Source organism: Leptinotarsa decemlineata, unplaced genomic scaffold (assembly GCF_025532065.1).
Source record: "Leptinotarsa decemlineata unplaced genomic scaffold, Ldec_3_MD MMD2_tig00000199_RagTag_RagTag, whole genome shotgun sequence".
NCBI lineage: Eukaryota > Metazoa > Arthropoda > Insecta > Coleoptera > Chrysomelidae > Leptinotarsa > Leptinotarsa decemlineata.
This window is the reverse complement of record NW_027412544.1, coordinates 11,319,418-11,345,411: the sequence shown is the minus strand read 5'-3', so window position 1 is coordinate 11,345,411 and position 25,994 is coordinate 11,319,418. Positions and strand designations below refer to the sequence as shown.

At 35.3% G+C, this 25,994-nt stretch overlaps 2 protein-coding genes across 2 annotated transcripts in view; one reads left to right on the top strand and one right to left on the bottom strand.

The window, feature by feature from the left end:
- Positions 1-25,994, top strand: part of LOC111504126 (RYamide receptor) — a 300,380-nt gene that overhangs the window by 189,727 nt on the left and 84,659 nt on the right. The gene's annotated exons all lie outside the window — the stretch shown is intronic.
- Positions 7,476-12,008, bottom strand: LOC141481508 (uncharacterized). The gene is made up of 3 exons (XM_074173131.1): positions 11,158-12,008; positions 10,825-11,100; positions 7,476-7,540 (listed from the first exon to the last, which is right to left on the bottom strand). The coding sequence occupies exons 1-3, from the start codon at positions 11,294-11,296 to the stop codon at positions 7,476-7,478; spliced, it is 480 nt and encodes a 159-aa protein (XP_074029232.1). The 5' UTR covers positions 11,297-12,008.

The window sequence follows — 25,994 nt, the reverse complement described above, 5'->3', positions numbered from 1 at the left end:
TCAAAAGGTTTAATTATGGGAAACCGTTAAGCCCCTTACATGCGAAAATTTTCATGGGTAACCTAGGTAACCTAGTAACGGCCGAATCAATCAGAAAATATAATTCCACAAAACAACTGAAATGCAAATTATTACAATTGTGGAAACGATAAAAATTGGAGTTACTTACTGACGTGAAGATTATCAATGACATTTTTTAAAAGTGTTGTTGAGAATGGTGAAATGAAGAGTGACGTGAAGTTGTCGGTACTTTTAACATGTCATCATTATAGTGCTTTGCGAGATCAAATAATCGAAGGGAAAATTGAAGAAATAACCTATAAGACATCATATATAATGCTAGCTTGAGTATGTATAAAAATCGTTTCAGAAGTGCAATTATGGAATCAAATGATGGATGTGGAACTATTCATGGCTTCTAACAAATTGACATCAATTAAAAACCAGAAATATATGCGCCTAAATGGGCAACTCGATTTATGTAGGTCTCCACTCTTGAATTCATAAGTTTAACAACCTCTATAATCTTCAGTGTTGAATTTTGAAGTTGGCACCCTGCTTCGTTTAACTACATGTCCTTTCATCTTACCTAAAACTTCAGATACAACTGAGTTTTCAAAATTCACATTTTAGTTTTATGCTTGATAACGAGATTGAACCCGAAACCGGTCGTAAAAATAAATTTAGCTAGTAGTGATTAGATGAAAAAGTTTTCATTCATTTCATTGAAGTGATCATGAATTACCACAAAATGAACAAGTCATCAATCACACATACGGAATACCATTAGTTACTTAACTGTTTCGGAGCGTCAAAAAACTGAAGTATACTTTAGAAAAACATATTCAATAATGAAGTGTATGGTTGTGAAATTTGATTTCATATTTTTTTCGTACAATAACAGCCGTAGTTTCTGGAGTTCATATTTCATACGTGAGCATTTTGAAATTTTCTCATTTCATAAATGGAATTGAACGCAAATCTCTGTAATTCAACAGTTCCCTCGAGAAGTTAGTTGATAAAATAACACTCATCACGATGTAATTGAAAGCTATCACAGAAGAAGTTGTTTTACTCACATCTGAGTCAGCAATCAGTGAAATTGTTGCTTTCACTCTAATGAAAACGATCACATAGTATCCGTTCGCTTGTTGTTTCAATTTTGACCTACGAATCAGTTGGAGTGTTCAATTAAGATTTTTACAGTCCATTTCTAACTGGAGCATTTATCTCAAAGTGAAAACATATTGGAGTGTTGCTCTTTGGTCACATGCATTGTCAAATGGAAAGTTCCCCCGATGAGAATAATTAATCCACTCATTAAATGCGGATCACGAATATATGTCAAGGCATAGATATAGAAATAAAACACTTTGTGTAAGTGTATTTTATTTCTATATCTATATCATTTAATTGAAGATGAATTTCCACAAAATAAATAAGTCACCATTATCACAAAATATATCAATATATCAAAATACACACATCGGAAAAGTCTAGGGATATTTTTAAAAATGGCAATAAAATTTTTTTTAGATCGCTTTAGGGAAAAAAAAAGTTGACGGGTAATTTTTAAACGAATGTAACTTACAACAAAATTTATTAAATGGTCAAAAATACTGAGTGCGCATATAAGAAAAACAAAAAAAAAATATGGATCTTCTTTGGCACCCCGACAAAAAATCATAATACAAAAAAAATGGAATCAGTACAAAGTATGGCCTCCACGCTGGTTTATTACGGCCCTACATCTATCGTGCATCGACAAAATGAGATTGTTAATGTCTTGTTGAGGTACATTTGCCCATTCAGCGATTAAAAGCTCTCTCAATTGAAACGTTGTGTGAATGTTCCCCATATGCGGAGTAATTCTTCGTTGAAGCATGTCCCATACATGCTCGATGGGATTCAGGTCCGGTGATTGTGCTGGCCATGGCAATACATCAACTCCTTCGTTGGTGAGCCAGTCAGTCACTAGACGCGCGACATGTGGACGAGCATTATCGTGCATTAGGTGGAAGTTTTCACCAACAGCACCAGCAAACGGACGGACGATAGGTAGAAGAATGGTGTCGAGGTACTGTCGAGCTGTGGGGGAGCGATTTGGAGATCGGTTCTGCCGCCGATCATGATTCCGCCCCATAGCATTACTGTACCACCTCTGTTTGTGTGGACTTCCTGGACGTGTCTCAAACGTTTATTATTTCCAGGTCGTCTCCACAGTCTTACTCGACGAGAATCTGGATGAAATCCAAATCTGGATTCGTCTGTAAACAAAACTGTGGCCCAATCATTTGCATCCCAGTTTTGATGTTCTTGACACCACTCTAATCTTCTACCGCGATTGCCTCTCGACAAAGGTGGACATCTAAGTGGCCTTCTGTTGTGGAGATCTGCTTCATGCAGTCGATTTCTGACAGTATCACGAACAATGGTTACCTGGTGCGTCTGCTGCAACACGTTAACCAACTCAGGTGCTGTGATTGTCGGTTGTCTTCTTGCGGTTAAGACCTAAAATCGGTCTTGAACTGCAGTTGTAGCGCGTCCTCGCCCTGGATGTTGTTCGGCTGGACTGCCAGTTTCACGGAAACGCCGCCACAATCGGCTGATAACACTTTGGGAGACCCCCAAACGAAGAGCTACATCGTTTTGTCGTATGCCACCTTGAAGAAGCCCTACAGCTCTATTCATCTCAGCCAATGGTAAGTGATGGCGTTCCATGTTGAAGCAAAATATTTCTAGTTTAATTGCTGAGCAAGAACTGCATAGAATGTACAAACTCGACACTTTCAGATTATTCATTTCAGCCGAAAACCTACAGTTTGTGAAAAACTTGATAAAAGATAAGTTACCGTTTTTGCAGGCTTTGTTCAACCCATAGAAATCTACAGGGTGGTCGAGTGTACCAATTTAATCGAAATCAAACGACCTCATGCATTTATTTTTATGATATATAGTATGTTATAAAAATATCCCTAGACTTTTCCGATGTGTGTAGTTCAAGTAAACGATATAGTGCAACCATCCAACAGCTCCCATTCAACAATATAGTTGGGGAGCTGACTATATATATATAATGATGCAACTAATTTACCTTTATTTTCAGTATTTTAATATTGAATTTCACAAAAAGGATTTGAAGCTTTATATCTCCTATTAATTATCTGCGAGAGCTTTCGACAACTGGTCGTACTGAAGATGTTTCGCTTGCGTTTACGCAGCTATATTTATCAAGTGCTTTCTTGGTTTTTCCCATTTTGTCTTCAATCGAGGACCGCCTACCCGGTACTGATGATGCCCAATAGGCTGAAACAGCTGTCTACTGGTGGCTCTTAAATTGAAATCAATATGGAAATGATCAAAAAGTACTTATCTATTTGTTTTTTGATTTTCATGGAATTATTTTCCAGCAGCTTGACTGTATTAACCTTTCTAGATTTCATATCATTTCTAGAAACATGTGGATTCGTTTTCCGATGGTAACTCAGGTTAGTTTCTCAAATTTCTGCTACCGCAGTTGTCGGTTGATTGGTCAAACCACCAACACTGACCTAGGAACTCGGCAAGTTGACTTGGGTGTCACACCAATAGGTGGTTCCACTTATGTTTCGCTTGCGTTTACGCAGCTATTTTCATCAAGTACTTTCTTGGTTTTTCTCATTTTGTCTTCAATCGAGGACTGCCTACTCGGTACTGATGATGCCCAACAGCTGTCTACCGGTGGCTCTTAAATTGAAATCAATATGGGAAAGATCAAAAAGTACTTATTTATTCATTTATATTTATATATATTGTAATGAATCTGAAGCCGGCCCTGGCCGATGTCCCAGTCAGCAAACGCATGTCTCATCGCGAAACAGCGCGAAAGGTGTGGATGACTCCCGAAATCCGCAGAGAGATCCGGAGCGTTCGTTGACGATATAAAAAGGTCGCTCTCCGTCTCGAGCAGGAGTCTGTACTTAGAAAGTGAATCGTGTGTTTGAAAGTGTTGTATGTAAATTAGTTGTGATAGTGAAATATTGTTAATAATAAATTTGTGGCATTATCAAGACGTATTACTGCTTCGCTTCGAGAGGTGTAACTGATGTTAGGTTCTTCTTGTGGTGTTTTTATATGGTTTCGCTTGCGTAAATTGTATGGATTTGTTACATGTTTTTCTACCTGAGGGTTGTTAATGGCTTCTGGCAGTTTTTCTACCTGTTTTTCTACCTGAAGGTTGTTAATGGCTTCTGGCAGTTCTCCTACCTGCGATGGTTCATTATCGATTTGTGGTTGTCTTTGGGGGTTGTTTTCAATTATTGTTTTTCAAATCCTTGGGGTGTTTAGTGAGTCATCCCTTTTGTTGATGAGACCTTGCTTTCCGATTTCGATAGCTTCTCAGATTTGTCGAATTCTTGGGTTTTGCACCTGTGCTATCTGTTTTGTGGACTCAAAATTGATCTTGTGACCTGTTTGTAGATGGTGTTGAAAGAAAGCAGAGGAAGTTTGTTTTGTTCTTATCGAGTTTTTGTGCTCCTGGGTTCTGGCAGATATACGTCTGTTGGTCTGACCGATATATTGTTACCCACAGTCCTCGTATGTGATGCTATATACTCCTTGGTTTTCTAGGGAAATTCTCTCTGTCGGTCTGGGCAGCCAACTGGATATCGTTTTGTGTAGTTTGTAGGTTGTCCGGATGTTTTTACGTCTTAGTATTCTCCCGATTTTGTCGGTCACACCTTTGACATAAGGTAGTGTCACACATTGTTTGTCGTGTGAAGAGTCTTCTGTCGATCTAGTGGATGTTTTTTTGGTTCTTCTTTGTCTGTCGATGGCCTTTTGAATGATCTTTGGTCCGTAGCCATTTTGTCGCAGATCCTTTGTTGTCTCCTTCAATTCTGTTGCCCTGTTTGTTGGTTCTGTTAGGCGGAAACTGCGGGATATTAACGTGTTGGCTACGGATTGTAGCTGGGTAGGGTGGTGGTGTGATGCTGCTTGTAGGTAGCGGTTGGTGTGTGTGGGTTTTCGGTAAACTGTATAACCCAAGTTGCCAGTTGGTTTTCGTGTTATAAGTAGGTCTAGGAAAGGTAGCTGCCTGTTCTCCTCTCTTTCGGTAGTGAACTGGATGCGGGGATGAATATTGTTCAGGTAGGTCACAAACCGGTCTAGTTCTTGTTTTCCGTGGGGCCAGATAATGAATATGTCGTCTACATATCTTTTCAACTTTTTAATCAACAAAACATTCATTCTTCTCAAGGCGACGAAAGGAGACGCCATTTCACAAACTGATAGTGATTTCTGAAATTCAGATCCTACTTTGTTAGGTGTAGCATAGAACAATTTTTAAAGTAATTTGATGTTCTCATTGGATAATTTATATTTAGAATTTAGATTTCACATTTTATTAAACTGTTTTACATTATGTGAAAAAAAACTTGAGGACTGCAATGTTGACTATCATAAGAACATAGGAGCTAATGTTTTCGAAGAATGGTTTGAAAACACATTGATCGCAAATTTAGATGCAAATAATATAATAGTTCTTGACAACGCTTCCCATCATTCACGGCAGCTTATCAAAGTACCGAATAAAAATTCGAGGAAAGATAAAATACGTAGTTATTTATGGATAACTATTTTTATTTCAAAGATTACCAAAACCCAACTATTAGAAGTTTTACAGACAAAAACATTTGAAAAATTGTATGCCCTTGAGAGTATTGCTGAAAAGTATAGACACACACATTACTAAGACTTCATCCCTATTTTTGTGTTCTCAATCCCATCGAATGGATCTGGGTAAAATTGAAACAAAGCATCAGGCGTAAAAATAATTTGATTTAATTTATATATATATATATATATATATATATATATATATATATATATATATATATATATATATATATATATATATATATTATTACTTTCACCAAATCAAATTGTAGTTTGACCACAGACTCTTATCTACTAACTTTGAGAAAACCTATTACGTACCATTTAGTAGGTATGACAGATAAATGTTTTTATAGAAATTGTAACTGCCATATATGTGATAAAAAAGGCATCTTGCTCCTATGTGTCCAAATAAAAAAAAAATATAAATTCATTCAAAGAATTGAATGAAAATAGAAATAACTTTTTAGAATCGGTAGACTATTTCCTGTACAGTGTGGAACCAAAAAAAAAAAGTTTTTATGAAACTTTTTACAGATAATAAATCGTACATTTTTACTTTGGATACAGGACCAAGTTATACCTATTGTAATTCCTCGCACATTTTATGAACAAAATTTTGAGGGAAAAATATTTGGAAGCAACTGACAAGGATTTTTGTTTGTATAATGGGGACAAGATTGTACCATCAGGGAATTTTGATTGCAAGGTCATTTATCAAGATAAACAATTTGGGCGCGATTATTTCAATCAGTGCAATTTGTGCCTTTCTGAATTATTTTACGCGGACGTACCCGATGATTCACAATTTTTGATTGGTAAATACAACTCTCTTTTTATTCCTGGACTGAGTACTTTCAATAAGGGACCTTTCTCAATAAGAATAAAATAAGATTCTGTTACTCCAAAATTTTTCAGAGCACGTTATTTACCTTCTGCCATTAAGGTAGGGGTGAAAACTTCAGCGGTTGAATGATCTTGGAATAATACAACAGGTTCAGTATTCTAAATGGGCATCTCCTATAGTCATAATTTTGAAGAAAGGTGGTACTGTTAGGATATGTGGAGATTTTAAGATTACTGTGAATATTTTCATCGAAATCGACTCATTTCCTCTTCCAAAAATAGAAGACCTCTTTATCAAACTACAGGGTGGAATACATTTAACGAAGCTCGATCTTTCAAATGCGCATCAGTAAATTTTCAAAAAAAATTAGTAGTGATATCTACCCATAAGGGTTCATTCCAATATAATAGGGCACCGTTTGGTATTGCAAGTATACCGCGAAAATTCCACAGAATATTGGAATAACTTCTACAAAGTTTAGATGGTGTTATTTGCTTTCTGGATGACCTCTTAATCACAGATAAAAATCGCAATTTCCATATTAGAAGGTTGACAGCTGTATTAGTTGTATTGGAAAATGTAGGATTGGAATTGTCGTTGAAAAAATGCGAACTTTTCAGGAGTAAAATATCCTATTTGGGCTACGACATAGATAAAGTTGGTCTGCATACTTCCGAGTCAAAAATTTTAGCTATCAGACACTCTCCAGTTCCTCATAATATTACCTTATTGATATATTTTTTTGGATTAATCAACTATTATGGAAACTTTGTTCCAAACCTTTCTTCTGTTTTGCATCCGCTGTATAACCTACTCAAGTCAAATTCAGAATGGGAATGGTATGATGTATGCGAATTCGAATTTGAAAAGGTTAAACAGTTGTTGATGTCAGCACAAGTATTGGTGTATTATGATAAGAATTTATCATTACCTTTAATAACGGATGCTTCAGACACATGCCTGGGGGCTGTGATCACAATATGATGCTTGACGGTTGTGAGAAGCCTATTGCTTTTGCCTCGGGAACTTTCTCCGAGGCTGAAAAAATTATCGTCAAATGGAAAAAGAAGGTTCAGCAGCCATCTTTGGTCTTAGGTCTTTGCAAATACAATAATTATTTATACTTGAGGGAGTCATCTAAATATATGTAAAAAGCTGACTGACTGACTGATCTATCAATGCACAGCTCAAACCACTGGACGTATCAGGCTGAAATTTGGCATGCAAGTAGATGTTATGACGTAAGCATCCACTGAGAAAGGATTTTGATCAATTCTACCCCCATGGTGATAAAATAGGGGATGAAAGTTTGTATGAAACTTTGTCAATTTTGAACAGATCGGGCTGAGACTTTGCATGCATAAAGCTACTATGATGTAGGCATCTCCTAAGAAAGGATTTTGATAAATTCCACCCCGAAGGGGATGAAATAAGGGATGATGGAGGATGTGAATATATTAGTTTGAACCTATCAGTACTTAATGGAACGGATGAATTAAGATGAACAAAATAATTTTTAGTTCTGAATGTTGACAATAGATGGCGGTAGTTGTATTTTAAAACGCGCTATCGTTGTGTTTTCACTGAGTTACATATACCCGATGATGAGTGCCCGCCGTATCTAATAGTACATACTATACCTAAATATTTCTAGCAGATTATATTTGACGATTTTGGTTGTTCTTTTTTTGGCATATTTTGGATTGTATTTGCTTCGTTTCGGTTTAGTGGTTTTGGTTATAGACTCTGCTTTGTATGTGGCATTTATTTTGTTTTCGTTTGATTTAAGTATAGGTTTTGTCGGTTAGACTTTTTTAAAATGGCTAAAGAAAATCTGAACGTTAATGGAGAAGTTGAAGAATGAACTGTCTTCCCTATTGTTGGTGATGGTACATGTTTGTTTCGTGTTCTCTCTTTGTACGATAGAGCGATGAAGGTGCGTTCAGAAATTGTCAGATATGTGGTTAATGACTGGAGCAATTTTCAATTATGACCCACGACAGGAATGGTGATCAATGACTACGTAACACCTGATGAATATTTTGCTGATATTATGAAAAATTCTACTTACGGCGGATTTTGTGAGTTAATAGCAGCATGATTAATATTCCCATTTAACTTTGAAGTTTATAGAAACGGGCTCATATATACGGAATCTAGATCTGACGACTATCCGGTAAGGCGATTACGATTCAGCAAAGATTTGTCCACTGGGCATTTTGATGCCTATCTTTCCATAGTAGCACAGAAAATTACACGGCGTCGTATGGAGGTAGCTGTAGGAAAACATGATTTTGGAATTGATACACCTTCACAACTTAAAGTTTATTAGGGTTGTCAGGAGGTACCTGTTTTAGAGCGTGAACATTTACCTATTTTATCTTCAATAAATCATGATTAAAATTCAATAAGAAGTTTATTGTCCCAATCTGAGTCTGTGAAATTAATAGAAAAAAAGAAAAACAAACGTAGGTCAAGGTTTACTAATTACGCACGAAAAAATCAAATAAAAAAGGCACAAAAAATATGGACAGACTCTACTCTGAATCCCACCGTAAAACTGTGTCTGCATATAAGAAAAAAAACCCTGATGTAAAGAGGCAAACTGTCGCCACTTACCACGCTGCACACCCTGAAAAACACAGGCAAGCTGTCGCCACCTACCAGGCTGCACACACTGAAAAACACTGGCAATCTGTCGCCACCTACCAGTCTGCAAATTTTAAAAAACATAGGCAGTCTGCTGCACTATATCAGGCCAGAAATACCGATGTGCAGAGTGATTCAGTCACGGTATAGAGAAAGTACAATTCACCGTGTATGGAGAAGCAAGTTGCTTTCGGATTTGGCAAATGACCCAGATATTGCTCATGGAACTGACAGCAGTATAGTCTTAGGTTCTATGACATACAAGTGTCATTGGTGTAACGCCTTGAAGTGGAAAGATGAGACACCTGGCATGTGTTGTAGCGCCGGTAAAGTACAACTTTAGCCGTTTAAACAACTGCCTGAACCACTTTGAAGTCTGGTTATTAATATACAGGGTGTCCCTGGACTTCCTCTTTTCCTCTCGAGAATGTATAGATGGGGTCAAAATATCACCAGTACTTGTTATAACTTTTTTTCCTAAAAGTCTTCGTAACCAAGTTACGGGCCCTCGAAGTTACAAAATGAAAAATGTTTTTCTTTGATAACTTTTCAAGTGAATATTCAAAATCATCCAAATTTTGGTAATTGATTAAACAAATGAATTCCTTCGATGAGCTTTCATGCAGGAGTCAGTTGTTTTGCTACAAAGTCAGGAACGGACTACCCCCGATGGTCCACACCCCAAAACTTTGAAATGACAGATATTTTTCAATATTTTTCAACAAATTAAGGTTACTTGGACAATTTTATGAATAAAAGTACTCGTGTGGAAAATCGATCGGAGCAACGAGTCTTGATAAAAATGTAGTTTCACTCGACGACATCAAACCCGCTCGTCCACCATTATCTGAAATGAATAATTATCAAAGCAGAAATAATAATGATAACGTTAATTCAACAACATTTATCCTGAGATGTCTACCATTATTCGAAAATATTAGTTTTTAAGGAAAATGGAAATGATAGGTAAAATGTTCATAACGAATTTTTATAATGCAAACACGTTTAACTAACGAAACTCAAGAGCCTCAAGAGCAAACAGAAATGAAAAATCCGCTACACAAACTGCTCGATATGACCACCTTCTCTCTCTATACATTTTCTTAGTCTGCGAAGACACCCTCTCTGTACTTGAAATAGCATTCCAGGGTCGTTTCGTATGGCTTCACAATGTAATGTTATTCTATTCAACAATGCATCTCTTGTGTGAATAGGTGTAGCGTAAACAAGGCTTTTTAGATGCCCCCACAGAAAGAAATCCAATGGATTTGAATCCGGAGACTGCGATGGCCATGAATATGGCCCACCTCTACCAATCCATCTATTGTGGAAAATATGGTTCAGATGGTCACGCACAATCAAACTAAAATGCATAAACCACATATCTCTTCGGGTTTGCAATGGAACATGTTCCAAAAGTCCATTCAAATCGTTCTGAATGAACTCCAAATAACGTTCTCCATTCAATCGGTCCTTTAGAACGAATGGTCCTATAAGATGGTTTCCTATGATACCAGCCCAAACATTCACGTTGAATTTCCGTTGGTGTTTGGTTTGCAATATCCCATGGGGATTTTCTTCGGCCCATATATGGAGATTATGAGAGTTGATAACTCCATCTCTACTGAAACCCGCTTCATCAGTGAATAAAACTCGATTAATAAAAGTCATACCCTCTCTTTGCCTATCCATGAACCACTTGGCATATTCCAGTCGTGCTGGAAAATCTTGAGGTGTCATGGCATGTACCTTCTGGATGTGAAATGGGTGGAGCAGTTGTTCCCTAATTATTCTATGAATAGTGGACTTGGATGTATGGAACTGTTCTGATAGATTTCTGATGCTCATTGAAGGATCATCAGCGACGGCTTCCAAAATATTTTCCTCCAATACAACGGTACGTACAGTCCTAGGAGCGCCCTCACCACCTCGTTTTGGCAAAACTGTACCTACAATAATATCGAAATAAAACAACGTGCTCAAATTAATTATCAATTATTACATACCTGTCTCCCTCAAGCTGCGATCGACACGCTCGAATGTCTCTCTTGACGGTACCGTTCGATTGGGAAAATGCTCGGAATATAGACGACGAGCTTCTGCAGCATTACAAAATGCTCGTCCATAAAATACATGCATATTCATTGAATGTAAACTGTTCGGCCATATCAAAAAAATTCAAAATATCCTATAGAATATTGACAGTACAATGATAGTCATATGACAACGCACCACTCAACAAAACAAAATCGCATTCCAGTTTCTCATTTTTTATCAAAACTTTCTAAAAGGTTTTTTTGTCAACATCTGTGAAAGAAATGAAACATAATTATTCCCTGGATATTTTTCACCTGATCATGTGCAGCCGTTTTTGTAGTTCATTCGTTTGCTTTTTATTAGTATAGTAAATATTTTTTCCGATGTGCGTTTTTTCAGCTAAATTTAGATTCGTGTTAAAGAATTTCTCCCATAAAATTATAATTATCAGTGAAACTCCTCAACAGTTTAGATGTGATGAAGAATTTGAAACATTCGAATGTTGAGTTTCATGAGATTCAGATAACTGATCAACACGAAACGTGATTATTCCACACGTATTATGTACATACAAAATATGGAATGAATTCGATATTTCATAGTAGAGTAGCTTGTTAGTTTAAAAACACCACGAATCTACTGAACTTGATATTTCTTTTGAAAAAATATCTGCTATCACAATTGTGACTTAAACTTCCATATAGGTACTGTACTTTTTGTTTACGACTTCATTTTAGCATACTTTGTATTATTCCTGTTATAAATGTTGTTGAATTAACGTTATCGTTATTATTTCTGCTTTGATAATTATTCATTTCAAATAATGGTGGACGAGCGGGTTTGATGTCGTCGAGTAGAACTACATTTTTATCAAGACTCGTTGCTCCGATCAATTTATGTTAAGTATAATGGTGCCACTGGTCGCGCCGATTCATTAAGTTTCTTAGACAGTATTCAGTAGATTGTCTTTAGTTTGTTTTTTGAAGATTACATTTGTTTTTTACTACTAATTTTACTTGATACTTTACGTTATTTTTGATTTGTGAAAATAGTAGTATGCACTCATTCTGAGTTTATGTCAAAATGTAGGTAATCGAATATTCCACAGGGTGGTTACATGCAGCGGCTTACGTACTTGAATTTAATTGCATTTATTTTTTATTTTGTAATTCTGTCTGAGTATACCTGACACAATTTTTTTCTTGTTTTCTTCTTCTTACTTGCCTCTTGTTACCTCTCTCCTACTATAAATTTTCTACATTCCGATTTTCTGTCTTGGTCCTTCTGCCCTTTTATCCTAACACTCTTCAGTCGTAAATATTTTTTTCTCTCCTTTTTTTTATTACAAGTTTATTCTACTAATAACTGTAACTATCTATTTAGATGAGCCTGAAATTCGCCCACTTAAATGTTCGGTCTCTTCTGAGTGATTTCAATGGTTTTTCTGCTCAGGTGGAAAATTCAAATTATGATGTCCTGGGTATTACGGAAACATGGCTCCGCTCTGGGGTGGGTACCGACGCTGTGAGAATTCCCAACTATGAATTTATTAGACTCGATAGACAAACACATGCTGGGGGAATTGGTATGTATATAAAATGTAACATTAAATTTGAAATTCTTATCAGAGAATGTTCGGAATTTATTGAACAGATGTGAATCTTAGTTGAAGTAAATAAGGAAAAATTTTCAATAGGACTTATCTACAGACCGCCTCACTCAAATATAGATTTTTTTTTTCATAGCTTCGAGGACGTTATGGCCAACATGTTCACAGAGTTCGATAAAATAATATGTTTAGGAGATTTCAATATCAATATTCTCGATATAAACTATAATCGTTCTTCACAACTATTATCATTGTGTGAAACTTTTCGCTTGAAACAAATCATTGACAACCCAACTAGAATAGCAAAAAACTCAATATCATTGATAGACATGATATTTGTTTGTAACAATATTACAATCAATCTTCGAAATCGATAACATTGATGATAAAGTGCAGTTTTTCACAGAACAAGTCTTACTTCTATTCGAAGTACATGCACCGATTAGAACAGTACGACAAAGAAAAAATTATAATTACTCTCCCTGGATAACTGATAATATGAAATATATGCAACAACTAAGAGATAAGGCATTGAAAAAATTCAAATGCAGTAAACAAACCCATCACTGGGACTACTACAAACAATTGAGAAATTATATTACTTGCGCAATAAAATCTGAAGAAAAAGCATTTTTGGAATTCAAGAGAGTCAGCAGCTTTATTGCCTTCCAGGTCAGTATGGCCAGGAATCCAGACCAGAGACAATGTATTTAGTCTTCCTATCGAGGAGAGTCTTTTTTAGCAGTTTGCTACCAATTTAGACGTTGCTCGGTGGGAGCCAAGAGCTTCCAACACCGCTTGACTGTCCGATAATATTTTTATTGACTTGTGAGTGAGGTTGGATTTATCCAATCTCTCCGCACAGAATTCAATATCGTAAATTTCCGCTTGAAATACAGTCGCATATGTTCCTAGGCAGGTAGATAACTCTGTTTTGGGTCTGCGACTGAAAAATACCTGCACCAGATCCGGAAGGTGTTTTTGATCCATCTGTGAACCAACAACTATCTGCTCTTTTTTATGGGTCTTTTCAAGAATAAGTATTTTTTGATAGTTATGGATGCTAATAGTAAGTGGTTGGAGGTTTTTCCTATGTTTTCTATTTTCTCGAGGTTGACAATAGAGATTTTAAGGGATTATTTCGCTCGTTTTGGATTACCAAATCAGATCGTTACAGATAATAGTTCATCTCTCTGTTCTCAAGAATTTGAAAAGTTTTAGGCTAAGAATAGTGTAGGTCATATTACGACACCTCCTTATTATCCTTCCTCTAATGATGCGGCGGAGGATTGCGTTAGATAAAAGTAATCAAACGAATATCAATTTAGTTCTCGATAACTTTTTATTTCACTTTCGCAATACTCCCCAGTGTACAACAAAAAGTAGTCCGGCCAAATTAATGTTTGGAATGAATTTGAGAACTCACTATGACTCACTATTGTTAAATTCGAATATGGTTGTAGAAAATCGCGCCCAAAAAGCACAAAATAAACAAAAATTTTATTTTAGAGGAAAGAGAATAGTGCAGTGCGTTCCGGGAGAACAGGTGACAGTAAAATATGTGACAGTAAGACATGCGGTTAAAGGGGTGCGTTTCATTAGGTCGGACTTCCATTGTCCAATATGATATAAATTAATTTGAGATACCTGAAAAAATCTGAGGAAAAAATCAAGAGAAACAGCTAAAAAAACAATGATATCAAGCAAAAAAACGAAATTACAATAAAATAAAGAACAAGCAGCAAAAAATAAAAAAAATTGCACTGTTAACACGAGATAAGTATCAAGTAAGTATCAAGAAATGAAAATTGAAAATCAAAAGATTCCAAACCAAGTTACTTCACGATGTTTCGATTGTTAGCATCCACAATGGTCTTCGGGTGATAACTGGACTCATTTCTCCGAGATCTGCCTATTTATAGGTCATTCAGGTGTTTTCCCTCTCTCCGCTTCATTGGTTTTAGCGGAAGCTGAATGTTTGGCGGGAGTTGGTCGTGTTTCGCTGGATTAGAGGTTTCCATATATTGCGTATCTCTACACTAGCTTGGCTAAATGCGTTGTTGGACAACATATATTCGGCATCTCTGAATTTTTTCCTTAACCAGTGTTCTTTCTTGTGGATGATTTCAGCTTGAGGCCACTTGATATTATGTTGAGGAGTCCAAACGTGCTCTGCTATTTCTGATTTGCTGGTTTTTCCTCACTGTGTGTGTTTCATATGCTCGGCAATGCGAACTTTCAATGGCCTCTTAGTTTCACCGATGTATGATGGTCCGCACTCGCAGGGTATCCGGTAAATGCAATTCTTGGAATCGCAGTCCGCGTTTAGTGTCCTGGTTTTTGTGAGGCTGCTTCAGATCTGAGAACACTAATGTACCACGAAACATTGTCAACTACCTTCAAACAAAAGCGGCTAAAGTGATTTGGGTTGACGCTAGAATTGTCAGGAGAATTGGAAGGTAGATATTTGTAGTTGAAGTACCTGTAATTTCCTTTGATACTTTATTTTTCAAGGAAATATCAAATTTCACTTTTTGACGTCTATAGACCTTTTCTGACAATCGACAACAACTTTTTTTATACAAATATCTCATTCACAGCTAACTAAATGAAACAAAAAATATACTGAATGAAATATGAATTACATAAATTTCGAAGCAACAAATGAACAAAATATATAATCTGTAACATACTCTCCACCAGGAAAGTTTTTAAAAATTGTCCCCAAATTCAACATCCACCTTACATATTTTGGTTACAGGACGTTTGAAGACTCCTGTAGGTGGTTTCACCTCAACTACTCTCGTAACACTGTCCTTTCCTGGAAATACTGCAGTGATCCTACGGTTTCACCTCAACTACTCTCGTAACACTGTCCTTTCCTGGAAATACTGCAGTGATCCTACCCAGTGGCCAAGTATTTCTCGGAAGGTGACCATCTGCAATAACGACTACATCGCCAACCGCAACGGGTTCATCATCCTAGATCCATTTTGCACGTTTCGATGAAGTCGGTAAATATTCCTTGATCCATCTTGACCAAAATATCTCTGACAGCCTTTAGGACTTCTTCCACTGCTTTCTACGGTTTAGTTTTTCGAATTTTGTTGGAAATGGATTTTCTGAGGGTGAACCAATCAGAAGATAATTTGACGATGAACACTGAGCATCGGAAGTATCAGCTGAAATATGAGTTAATGGTCTACTATTAACTGCATTCTCAGCTTCCGCGAACAATGTTAATGAAATTTCATCCTAAGGACATTCTTCCTTCAAAGAAAACCCGCAAAATTATCTTGACCGAGCCTATTAATCTTTTCCAGCATCCACCTTTATGTGGATGGAATGGAATGAAGTGCCATTCTATCTCCATCTGGGTCATTCTTTCAGTTAGCTCCTGGTGGTCAAGTTCACGGTACAATTTTAAAAGTTTTTCATTCGCTCCTTTGAAATTTGTGCCATTATCTGAATAGAGGCGTCTGATTGGACCCCGGCGTGATAACATCCTCCTTATGATCATTATTATACCATCAGCAGTAAGGTAGTATGCTATTTCCAAATGAATTGCACGAATTGTCATACAATTGAAAAAACTCCCCATCGTTTTTCTTTATGCCTTCCAACTGTAACACACGTGGGCTCGAAATAATCAATTTCAGTGTGAGTGAATGGTTTCAAGCCTGGTGTGAGGCGCATCAATAGTAAATCTCCCATCTACAGTGTATTTGGTTTCGATTCTTCCAATTTACAGTAACTTACAACACCTATGAAAGTTATTTTCTACAGCTTGTATTCCTTCAATTAGCCAGTATTCCTGACGTATATCATTTGAAACCATTCCCTTTTCCTGATAATGATTCTTTTCATGGAAATGCTGTTTTATCAGCAAAGAGTCTGGCTGATTCTAATTTGCATTTTAAGAAGTTCATCATCATCAATGATTTCTGAGAAATTGAAAAGCGAGCTTTTTTTGTAAAATCGACTCTTAGCTTTGAGTAATTCAATTTCCTTGATAAAACTTTGGTTTCTTCTCAGACACAATCTCTTTGCATCACCTATTTCCTTGATAGTTATTTCTCCAAAAGAAATATCTGTTTTCCCACGATGTCCATGAGATGCATTGAATTCTAGTTTTCGGTACCTTGAAAATGATACGCTCTGTATATTCAATTCCATTAAGATATCATTCAATCACTCACCATCAATCAGTTTTCATTTGTGATTCCATTGGTGCTTTGAGTGTTCTCTGAGATTCATGTGAAATACAAATACGAGAAATAAATAACCTAAAATTCTAATATTTAGTTCTTCAAAGTATAACTTCACATCATTTCTGAGTTATATTGGCAATCTATGTCACTTCTGTTGAGTTCATAACTATGTATCATAGAAAGGTGTGATCAAAAGGGTTCACTCTAGTGTAACTCTAGTATAGAGGTATCAAATGATCATTTCCATCTCTCTATGTGAATTTGAATGGATAAATGTAGTTGAGTCATCCACTTTATATCACATTAGAATATTTTTTCCACGACCCACTCTCCGAAAGTAGCTAACCACATTATTTTCCATTAGTAAAACCCTCATTATATCCTCCAAACGTTGCTCATATCATTTAGAGGCGTTTGCAGGTCATACGTTTTCATTTCAAATCAGAAAGATTCATTTTCCTATTTGACTGAATCCAAAATATATACCTTACTGAATACAAATCAACAAGTTCCTCTGGATAAAATCAATTCCAAACTCAGTGCAGTGCCAACATCTATTGGGGAATTCAGCAAGGCCTTCTTGGGAGCATGTCTATCAGATTTTTTTCAAAGAATTATGTCGAATACATTGAGGGTCCTCCAGAGTTGTTCATTTAGAAAAATATTAGTTTTTGGTTGATATTGAAGAGCACAATAATAATTGGAGTTCTAAAAAGCTACATCGATCAGATTTGACGATACATAATGGAAAATAATTGCAATGATCAATATGATCTAATTTTTTAATCAATTAAGAAAAAATTAATTAAAAAAAAATCATTCTCAGAAAACCTCCATTGGAGAAACTGAATGGATATGGGCCATGAAATACGAAAAATGTTTCTGTTACTCAAAATAGATTGTTATAAGAGAGCCGGTTTTGACTCACTTCAACAAAAATATTGTTAGTGAATTTTAGTAGTTATGGTATTGATATTGAAACAGTTATATTGTGGAAGGCTCACCCACATGACATGCTTAAATTTTTTTCAAAGCAGTCAGATAACTTATCGCGATAGTTTTTGGGTGTGAAAGGTTTCATTTTGAACTAAATCAATTGAAACACTTTTTGCGCATCAGAATGAAAATACAGCGTTTTGCATCACCCTCTGACGTTGCCTAATTCTCTGCTCAAACAGAGAATCAACTGAGTGAACTCTACTACTCCAGGCCCGTTTATTGGTGGAAGACACTTCAAACCTAAAACCATATGAATTTCCAATTCTTGGCTCCGTAAATTTCGTTTATCGAGATGTGGTCCTGAAGCCAGAATTTGTCTTTATCAAATAATCACAGACTGATAACGTACTAAAATTTTTGTTGTGAATCATTCAACAGCATATCATTAACATCACAATTACTATCCGTGATTTGAAAAGTATTCATGTCTTTGTTTCCCCTCCTAAGAAGCAAAGACATGAGATCAACTGAAGAGGGCGATGAAGGAATCCTTTTGCTTTTCTGAACCAAGAAACCAGAATACGTTACCAAATTAATTTTTTTTTGAAAAGAATTTCAGATGTAAGTCGCGAAGACCAATTCATTTCTTTAAGCGGATAGATGGAAGTCTTCTATATGAGCATTGAAGCCGTAAGCTTATCCAACTCAACGTTTGTCTTCCTCAGGTCAAGTTGACTGAAGTCGAAGATCAAGGGATCCATCATGAAATTGGGGAATAATTGCTTCAACAACTCTGAAGTGGTGTGATGGTGTGACTTCATATACAGCACCTGCTTCAAAGCATCTAGGACCTTTATTCGTTCGTTATTGGCACATCCAGCATAGGTGGTCCTTGCTTATATACATTGACATAACGCGGTCCTAAGAGTCTTATATTACCACTGTCGGCATTTCTACGGTATTCACGAGATACTTGTGTTGCATTATACTACGGAGATATTGAATTCGTTGTGGTGAATGAGAGGTGCCAAATTCATCGAAACTATTTATGCACCACCCTCATGCAGATACAAGTATATATCTTTCAATTTTTCTTTGAACTAGCACTTTTTGTTCGTTATGTCTTCTAAGGGTACATGATTTTTCAACTCAGTAATCACCCACCTCAGTTACTGATTTGAACCTATATTTCATGGATGAATGAATAATATTATCTAAAAATCAAAATAGTGAAATAATGAGGTTGAGGTTGGTGTGATAATGAGAAATTCTGAATTATATGAGAACAAAATGATAAAACAAACATTGTTTTATCATTTTTGTTATTTTATACGGACATAAATTGCTCAAGAAGGTAGAGAAATCCTCAAGGTTGAAATTTGACAAATAATTGTTATACATCATTCCTTGATTAACTGTTATCGATTACCCTTTCCAATTCCAGAGTCGAATATTGATATGGTTTCTTCCAGTTTTCGTGTTTGCTGAAAACTGAATGAATCGAGAAACATTCATGGTGCAAACATAGGTACTATGATATTGTTTTTTTTTCTTCTCGCGGAACAATAACTTCTCCATTCTGATACACGAATTCCAACTTGTTTCACAGATAGACATATTTTAGCTTTCTTTAAATTAGACTGTATTCGCGAATGATTTTTTTTTTCAAAGAAATATCAGCAAGCCGCAATGTTCCATGAATAATATGATTCCTTTGAAGTGTTTCTTCTCGACAGAGGAAGTAAAACGACTGAATTGTTTCGTTTAATGAGAAGGTTACTTTCTTTGTGTCATACCTGTTTTGTTGATTTTCGTAGATTTGATCGGTAAAGAGGGTAGAATTCTTATGTTCAAAAAGTTCTAAAAAACAATTAGTTTGAAATATATTACTTTGTGTTCAATTAATTCAAGAAGTTGAAGATTTTATCCTTTTGCAATTCGGACTAAGTTAAAAATGTTGACAAAGAGAAAGAACATTCATTTGATCGAAATTGAAATGTTTTCCTTTGAGAGTTTTTGAGATGTTATATCCCAACCAGCAAAGTTGTTTCATAATTCCATGGTGTTCCAACAGTTTTATTTTATTAGTATTTTATAATTACTTCCAAAATGATAGTTGAATATATTAGATGATCGATGAACACAATACAGTTGTAGGCGATAAAAGTGTTTTATAAATTTGTCATAGAAACGTTTATGAAATAAAATTTAAAAAACCATTATGAAATAGTCTGGAAATTATCACAGAAACGTTTTTACAACTGACTTATAAAACTTATTTTCCTATAAAAGTGAATTGTTATGTAGCAGTTTTATAACACTTTTCTGCGAGATTTTATGATAGTTATAAAACTATTTCAAGCTTATTTCATAACTGTTTCCTGTAGCTTTAATGAAATTATTTTATTAAAATGCTTTCAGACACAATTTTATCTTCATTGCCATATTGTCACTTCAATGATAATTTCCCAACTATTTTATAGTATGGTATATTTATTACAATTCCAAAACACTAACATAACTGTTATAAAATCAAATTGCTTTTGCTAATATATATTTGCTGCCACCAAGAATAAAATGCAGCATTTAAGAACAACCAGCTGATATCAATTCCTAATCACAGCTTTGGAAAATTCTTCAAAATTTTAGTTGTATTTAGTAAGAATATGTTTGTTAATTTATTCAAGTGGGGCACCATCGATGTCGTGGTGGAAATTAGTTCTTCAGCAACTAAATATTTGATTTTTATTGAATATAGGTACCCCATAAGTAAATTCAATATTTTCAAGGCATTGGGTTTAGTAACTCAACTTTATTGTTCACAATTTGAAAGACTGTAAAATACAAAGGGTTTGCACTTTCAAGTTTCAGTTTTTAGTTATATATTTAGGAAACCCGCATATTTTGTTCTGAGTGAAGCAGTTTCGTGTTACAACTCTTTAAATTATGACAAATTCAGGTACAGCAAGGTATGCTTCACAGACAGTATTCAGAAGTAACTCCTCGAATAACTAATAACTACTGTCATATAGACGGTGTCCCATAAAAGATACATAACTCTGGCTTTTTCACACTTTTTGTGACAACTTGTTTGAATGAAAATAACCCTTCTTGCTTTTTGGGTTGCATAGAATTGATAATTTTTTCTTGTTCTGTATCGTCATTCTTCAGCATTCGTTCTAATAGTTCTTCTTCAGCAATTTGGTAGGCCATCAAATAACTTTGTTTTAGTTTATACATCATTGTGAACCAACTGGCTTCTGGCATAGAATTGTGGTTTCGTATTAGCTTATCAGCATCAATTTTTGGCCATGAGAGTTAGTTGTTATTTTCCCATGACGATGGAACTATGATGAACATATATACCTAAAACGAAGATAAAATGAGTCAAATCCAGCTTCAAAAAGACAAAACTATCAACTGAAAATATAGGCCTGAATTATCAAATATCTGGTCAATTATTGAAGCTAATTAAAAGATATATTCTGACATCAAAAACTTACCCGTCATTTCTACTAAACGCACGACAAATTGAATATCAACAATATTTAATCCGCGTTCATATAGGTTATGTCTAATATAACATGTATTTAGCGTTAGACAACGAATATATATCATAAAAAAGGTAATCTGTGATGAATATAAGTAATTTATATTATAAGAGTCACCAAAGTGTCATTTATTAGCAAAAATGTTGCCAACTAACTTATAAATAATCACAATAGTTGTGTACCGACAGCAGAGCCACAGCGGAGCAGAAAGGCAAACAAATATTAATAGGGCCGTATTCTTAGTATTCTGTGTAAAAAACCATCAAAATAACGGGATGCTTAGTTGTGTTTCGGAAAAATATTTCATATAGAAATAAGTTGTTAGGGTTGGATGGGAGTTCAGTTTTAGCAGCTGAACCATACAAGGTGATTCACGGCATTTAATTCATTTGGGAGTATCTAGGTTTCCGATAATTTTGTGATTTGAGCGTATGCGTTCGCGTTCAAATTCAATTGTATAGGTTCGCTACCCGCTTTCTATAATTAATTCGTGACAGTGTTCGTATCCATAAGTATTCGTTAGTGTAAATGTTGGGCTTTGATGTTGGGATGTTGACTAATTCACGTATGATTAATTTTTGTGGTGGGTTCGAATACTCTATTTGTAACAAATATTTTTTTATAATTCTTTGTTTAGTGAAAGAAAGGATAATGGTTGGTTTGGGTTAGTTTAGTTTTGTTTCAGTTACTTCAGAAAATCCATGTATTAAAAAATATACGGTCGGAAATCTTAATAGTGGGTCTAGAACGGTTTGGTGTTGGGAGAAAACTCCAGTAATATGAGGTAACACTCTTGCAAAATACTTCCATATTTTTAATACATTGTAGCTTACAGCCAAAAAATAATCAGTTACTATTGTTACTGTATTCAATTCTAATACATCCTTAATTTTAGATACTATGATATGCATATATTAGTGTATTAATTTATACTTTCAATTTAATAATAATTCCTTTGTGTGGATGCTGTAGTGGATTTTTCTGTTTGTATCCCGAATATATAAATAAAAATAAATAATAACTCAATGGTGGCCATTTTGAACATTTATTGGGGGTATATAATAGTTTTAGATTCAGTTCAAGGTGCTTCAAATAGACGAAGAAATGACTTGGTGTTCCATAAAAAAACTTTCTGGAAGCTTTTTGAGTTGCCCTGTATATTGGAAATACTAAAAAAACACTTTAAATTATCCCACCTAACCTAGTGCTTCAATTTTTTCTTTCGAAAATCAGGAAAAGGTTATGATAATGGTTAAAACCCGTCGTTTAGCCTTAGACTCTGCCGCAATACCATCACTCCCAGAACTAAGTGTTTCTTAACAGTTTTATAGGGGTAACATAGTAGCTAAAATACGTTGAAATGCTTGCTACTGATACCAATTCATTTTATAGAACGACGCCATTTGTAATGATAGCGATCCGGGATACTGAAATTAGATGAGTTGAAAATATGAAATACCGCACATATAGTGATATTTACAACTGAAAAGTACATAAATATTATAAAATTATATTATTTAGAATAAAGTGAGTTAAGTTTGCGACTAGAAAATTAATATGTCGACAGAGTGAATTTTTGTATAATTAATAATTTTACCGAAAACATCTATAAATGAGTGGCGCGCTTAAATTTTGCTAATAATAGACTATACATATATTTGTCATTAAAATTTCATTTGCAGTAAAAATATCAATCTTCGAAACATAAACAATGTCTTTAACAGTTTTATGAGTGCAGAAGTGAAATTTTAAAATGGCTTCAACCTTTCTATTTGTTAGTTTTCAGTTGATGACATATCTATTATATTTTCCTAGTGTCCAATACAAAATTACTTCTTGCGTCTTCAAGAAAACATTTTTAACACTTTTTTATTTTATTGTTATCGTTTTCGGCTGTATTATATTTTGTAACGCCACTTGGAACTACTGAAAAACTCTTATAAAATTGTCTTTTGATTATTTTATAAGTATCGCTTAAATATGTTGCAAAAGTGCAGTAAGGGAAGTCTTTACAAAACTACTTTTTAAGAGCGTTAGACAAATTTCATAGTAACTGCCAAAATGTTTATAAAACTGTTTTGTAGTATTTGTAAAAGGCCTTACAAAATATTGATTATAACTATAATGTTTTATAAAACGGTGCCAATTTTCTATTAATAGCAGTTTTATAAACATATTGAAAACATTTCTGGGAGAAATGCAGTTTCATAATTTGTTTCTCCGAAACGTTTCCGCAACTATTATAAAATACGAAATTGCTATTAGTTGGGATATTAGAGCTGGATTCACCTAAAATTATGTTCAGAAAAAAATCTTAATGTACTGAAAAATTTGCCAAATTAGTATTTTTTTGGACATAATACAATCACATTGTATTTGAATCGCTGAATATTAAATCTATTCGAAAAATCTTTCTCAGGAAATGTTTTCCACATAAACACAGTTCTCCAAATAAAAGAGTTTTTAAACAGTGAAGTTCGAAGTGTACTGAGTTGAACCTCGAAACGATGAGCAGCCACAGTCCGTCGCGTATTTCTGATATGTAACCGCTCTTGGTGGTATCAATTGTGCCATGTCACTTGAACACTTCACGTGAAATTATCTATAGAAGAGGGATAACTCTCCAACCTTTTTTCGATGTTTCAGATTATCAAGGTTGCAAGTGATGTTCGCGTAATCAATCAGGTGGATGTCTCTTTTTTGGATGGAATCCAGATGGAAACAATACTCCAAAAGCTCCGATCTGAGCTTAATAAAGCATCAAAAGTTGTTAAGGTTTGTACAGTTTTCTGGTTCAGAACAGTATTTCAAGCTTTTGAGAACGAGCTTTTGCAATTCCAGTGATATGATTGTGCCAAAACATATTGGTGTCCATTTCAATTGTCTGTCCTGACATTTTTATATCCGGTTCGGAGACATTTATCTTTTCAGAGAAAAGCGATGCCTGGGTTTTCATGGCAATGAATTGAACCTGGGTACACCCCAATTCAAAATCACCTCTAGATCCTAATTGGGATATGCAACCTACTGCTGCCGGTGAAGATGTGCATCGCAGCTGATGTCCTGAAATCCAAATGGAATGATGAAACAAGTTTTCTCTTGTCAGCAAAGCAATATATTGGATTCTTAGTTTTTTCAATAAGTCGTTAATATACAATGAAAAGAGGGTGGGAGACAATATGGATCGCTGAGGAACACCAGCGTTGGAGGTGAAAGTATTCGAGAGGAATCTATCGAAGGTCACTTACAGAGAAAGTTCTTTTAGGAAGCTAAAGAGCCATATACAAAAATTATCCGACAAGCCATAGCATCGACCAGTAAACCTTCTTGTCAGCACAAACGGTCAAAGGTCTTAGAAAAATCAAGCGCAACAGCTCTTGACTTCCCATGTTTTTCGATTACGTCATTTCAAATATGGGTGACATATTATAGAAGGTCGACAGTTGATCTTTGTTTCCTAACGTCATATTCATGATCGCTTAAGATGTTAAAGCCTTCCAAATATTCAAGGGTATTTTGGTTTACGCGGCATCCTCCATATTTTCTGATATCGCTGAGGGTAAAGCGACTGTTCTATATAGTTATTTGGACTATTTTTTTTGCCCTTTTTGAAATTGGGATGAACGTGAGCAAATTTCCAGCAAGGATAAAACCCCCTTCCTTATTAAACAGGTTTGAAAGTCTGAAAAATACTACTGCGAGTTCATTTTCGCACTTTTTAAGTACCATGACAGGCTCTTCATCATGACCAGACGCTTGCTGATATTGAGCTGTTTCAAAATTTGCCTGACTAGACGTTGTCAAAAAGTAATTTCCGGCATTATGGATTCTAGTGTGGAAATAGTGGGTGGTGCCTTTTCCAGAAAATCGACTGTGGAGTGGCACGCAAATTGTTCAGCCACTAGATTTGCTTTTTCTATATATAGCTGTTGTTACAAGTAAACCATTCGCTTTTGTTAGTGGTAGAATTGTGGATTTTGGGATTTTGTGAAGTATTGATTAACAGCTTCTGCTACCGTCCAGAAAGATCTAGACCCGAAATCCACGAAATCTCCGGATTAGAATCAAACTATATTGATTGCAATAATGAATATTGAAAACAATTATATTTGTCTTGCGGAAAATATCATTACTATATCCCAATGAAGACAGGAAAAGGCATGAACCGTTGCACATTTGTTCATCTAGAATGTTATATCGATGGTATGTATATACTCTTTCATTAACCTCAAGGGGTGGCTCATCTATCTTTGATCAAAGCCGGAATTCCGTCCTTTCGATTGAACAGCTATATAAACGCCTGTGTCAGACGTAATCATCTTCTGTAAGAACATGACAAACCTCCGCATCCAAACAAGTCGGTTCTTGCGGCTTTAGGAACCTAGATCGTGCCTCACCAAAGACCAATGATATCCGGATGGCCATTCTTCCTTATATCATCATTATTATCATTTTTGCCAAAAGATGAGTTGGTCGGGCCCTATACACGAAGCTCC

Coding starts and splice junctions, on each gene's coding strand:
- LOC141481508 (XM_074173131.1), bottom strand. CDS start 11,296: ATGAATATGCATGTATTTTATGGACGAGCATTTTGTAATGCTGCAGAA. Junction 11,101..11,157: donor TCGCAGCTTGAGGGAGACAG/GTATGTAATAAT, acceptor ATATTATTGTAG/GTACAGTTTTGCCAAAACGA. Junction 7,541..10,824: donor CATGGATAGGCAAAGAGAGG/GTATGACTTTTA, acceptor TAATTTTTTCAG/CCTCGGAGAAAGTTCCCGAG.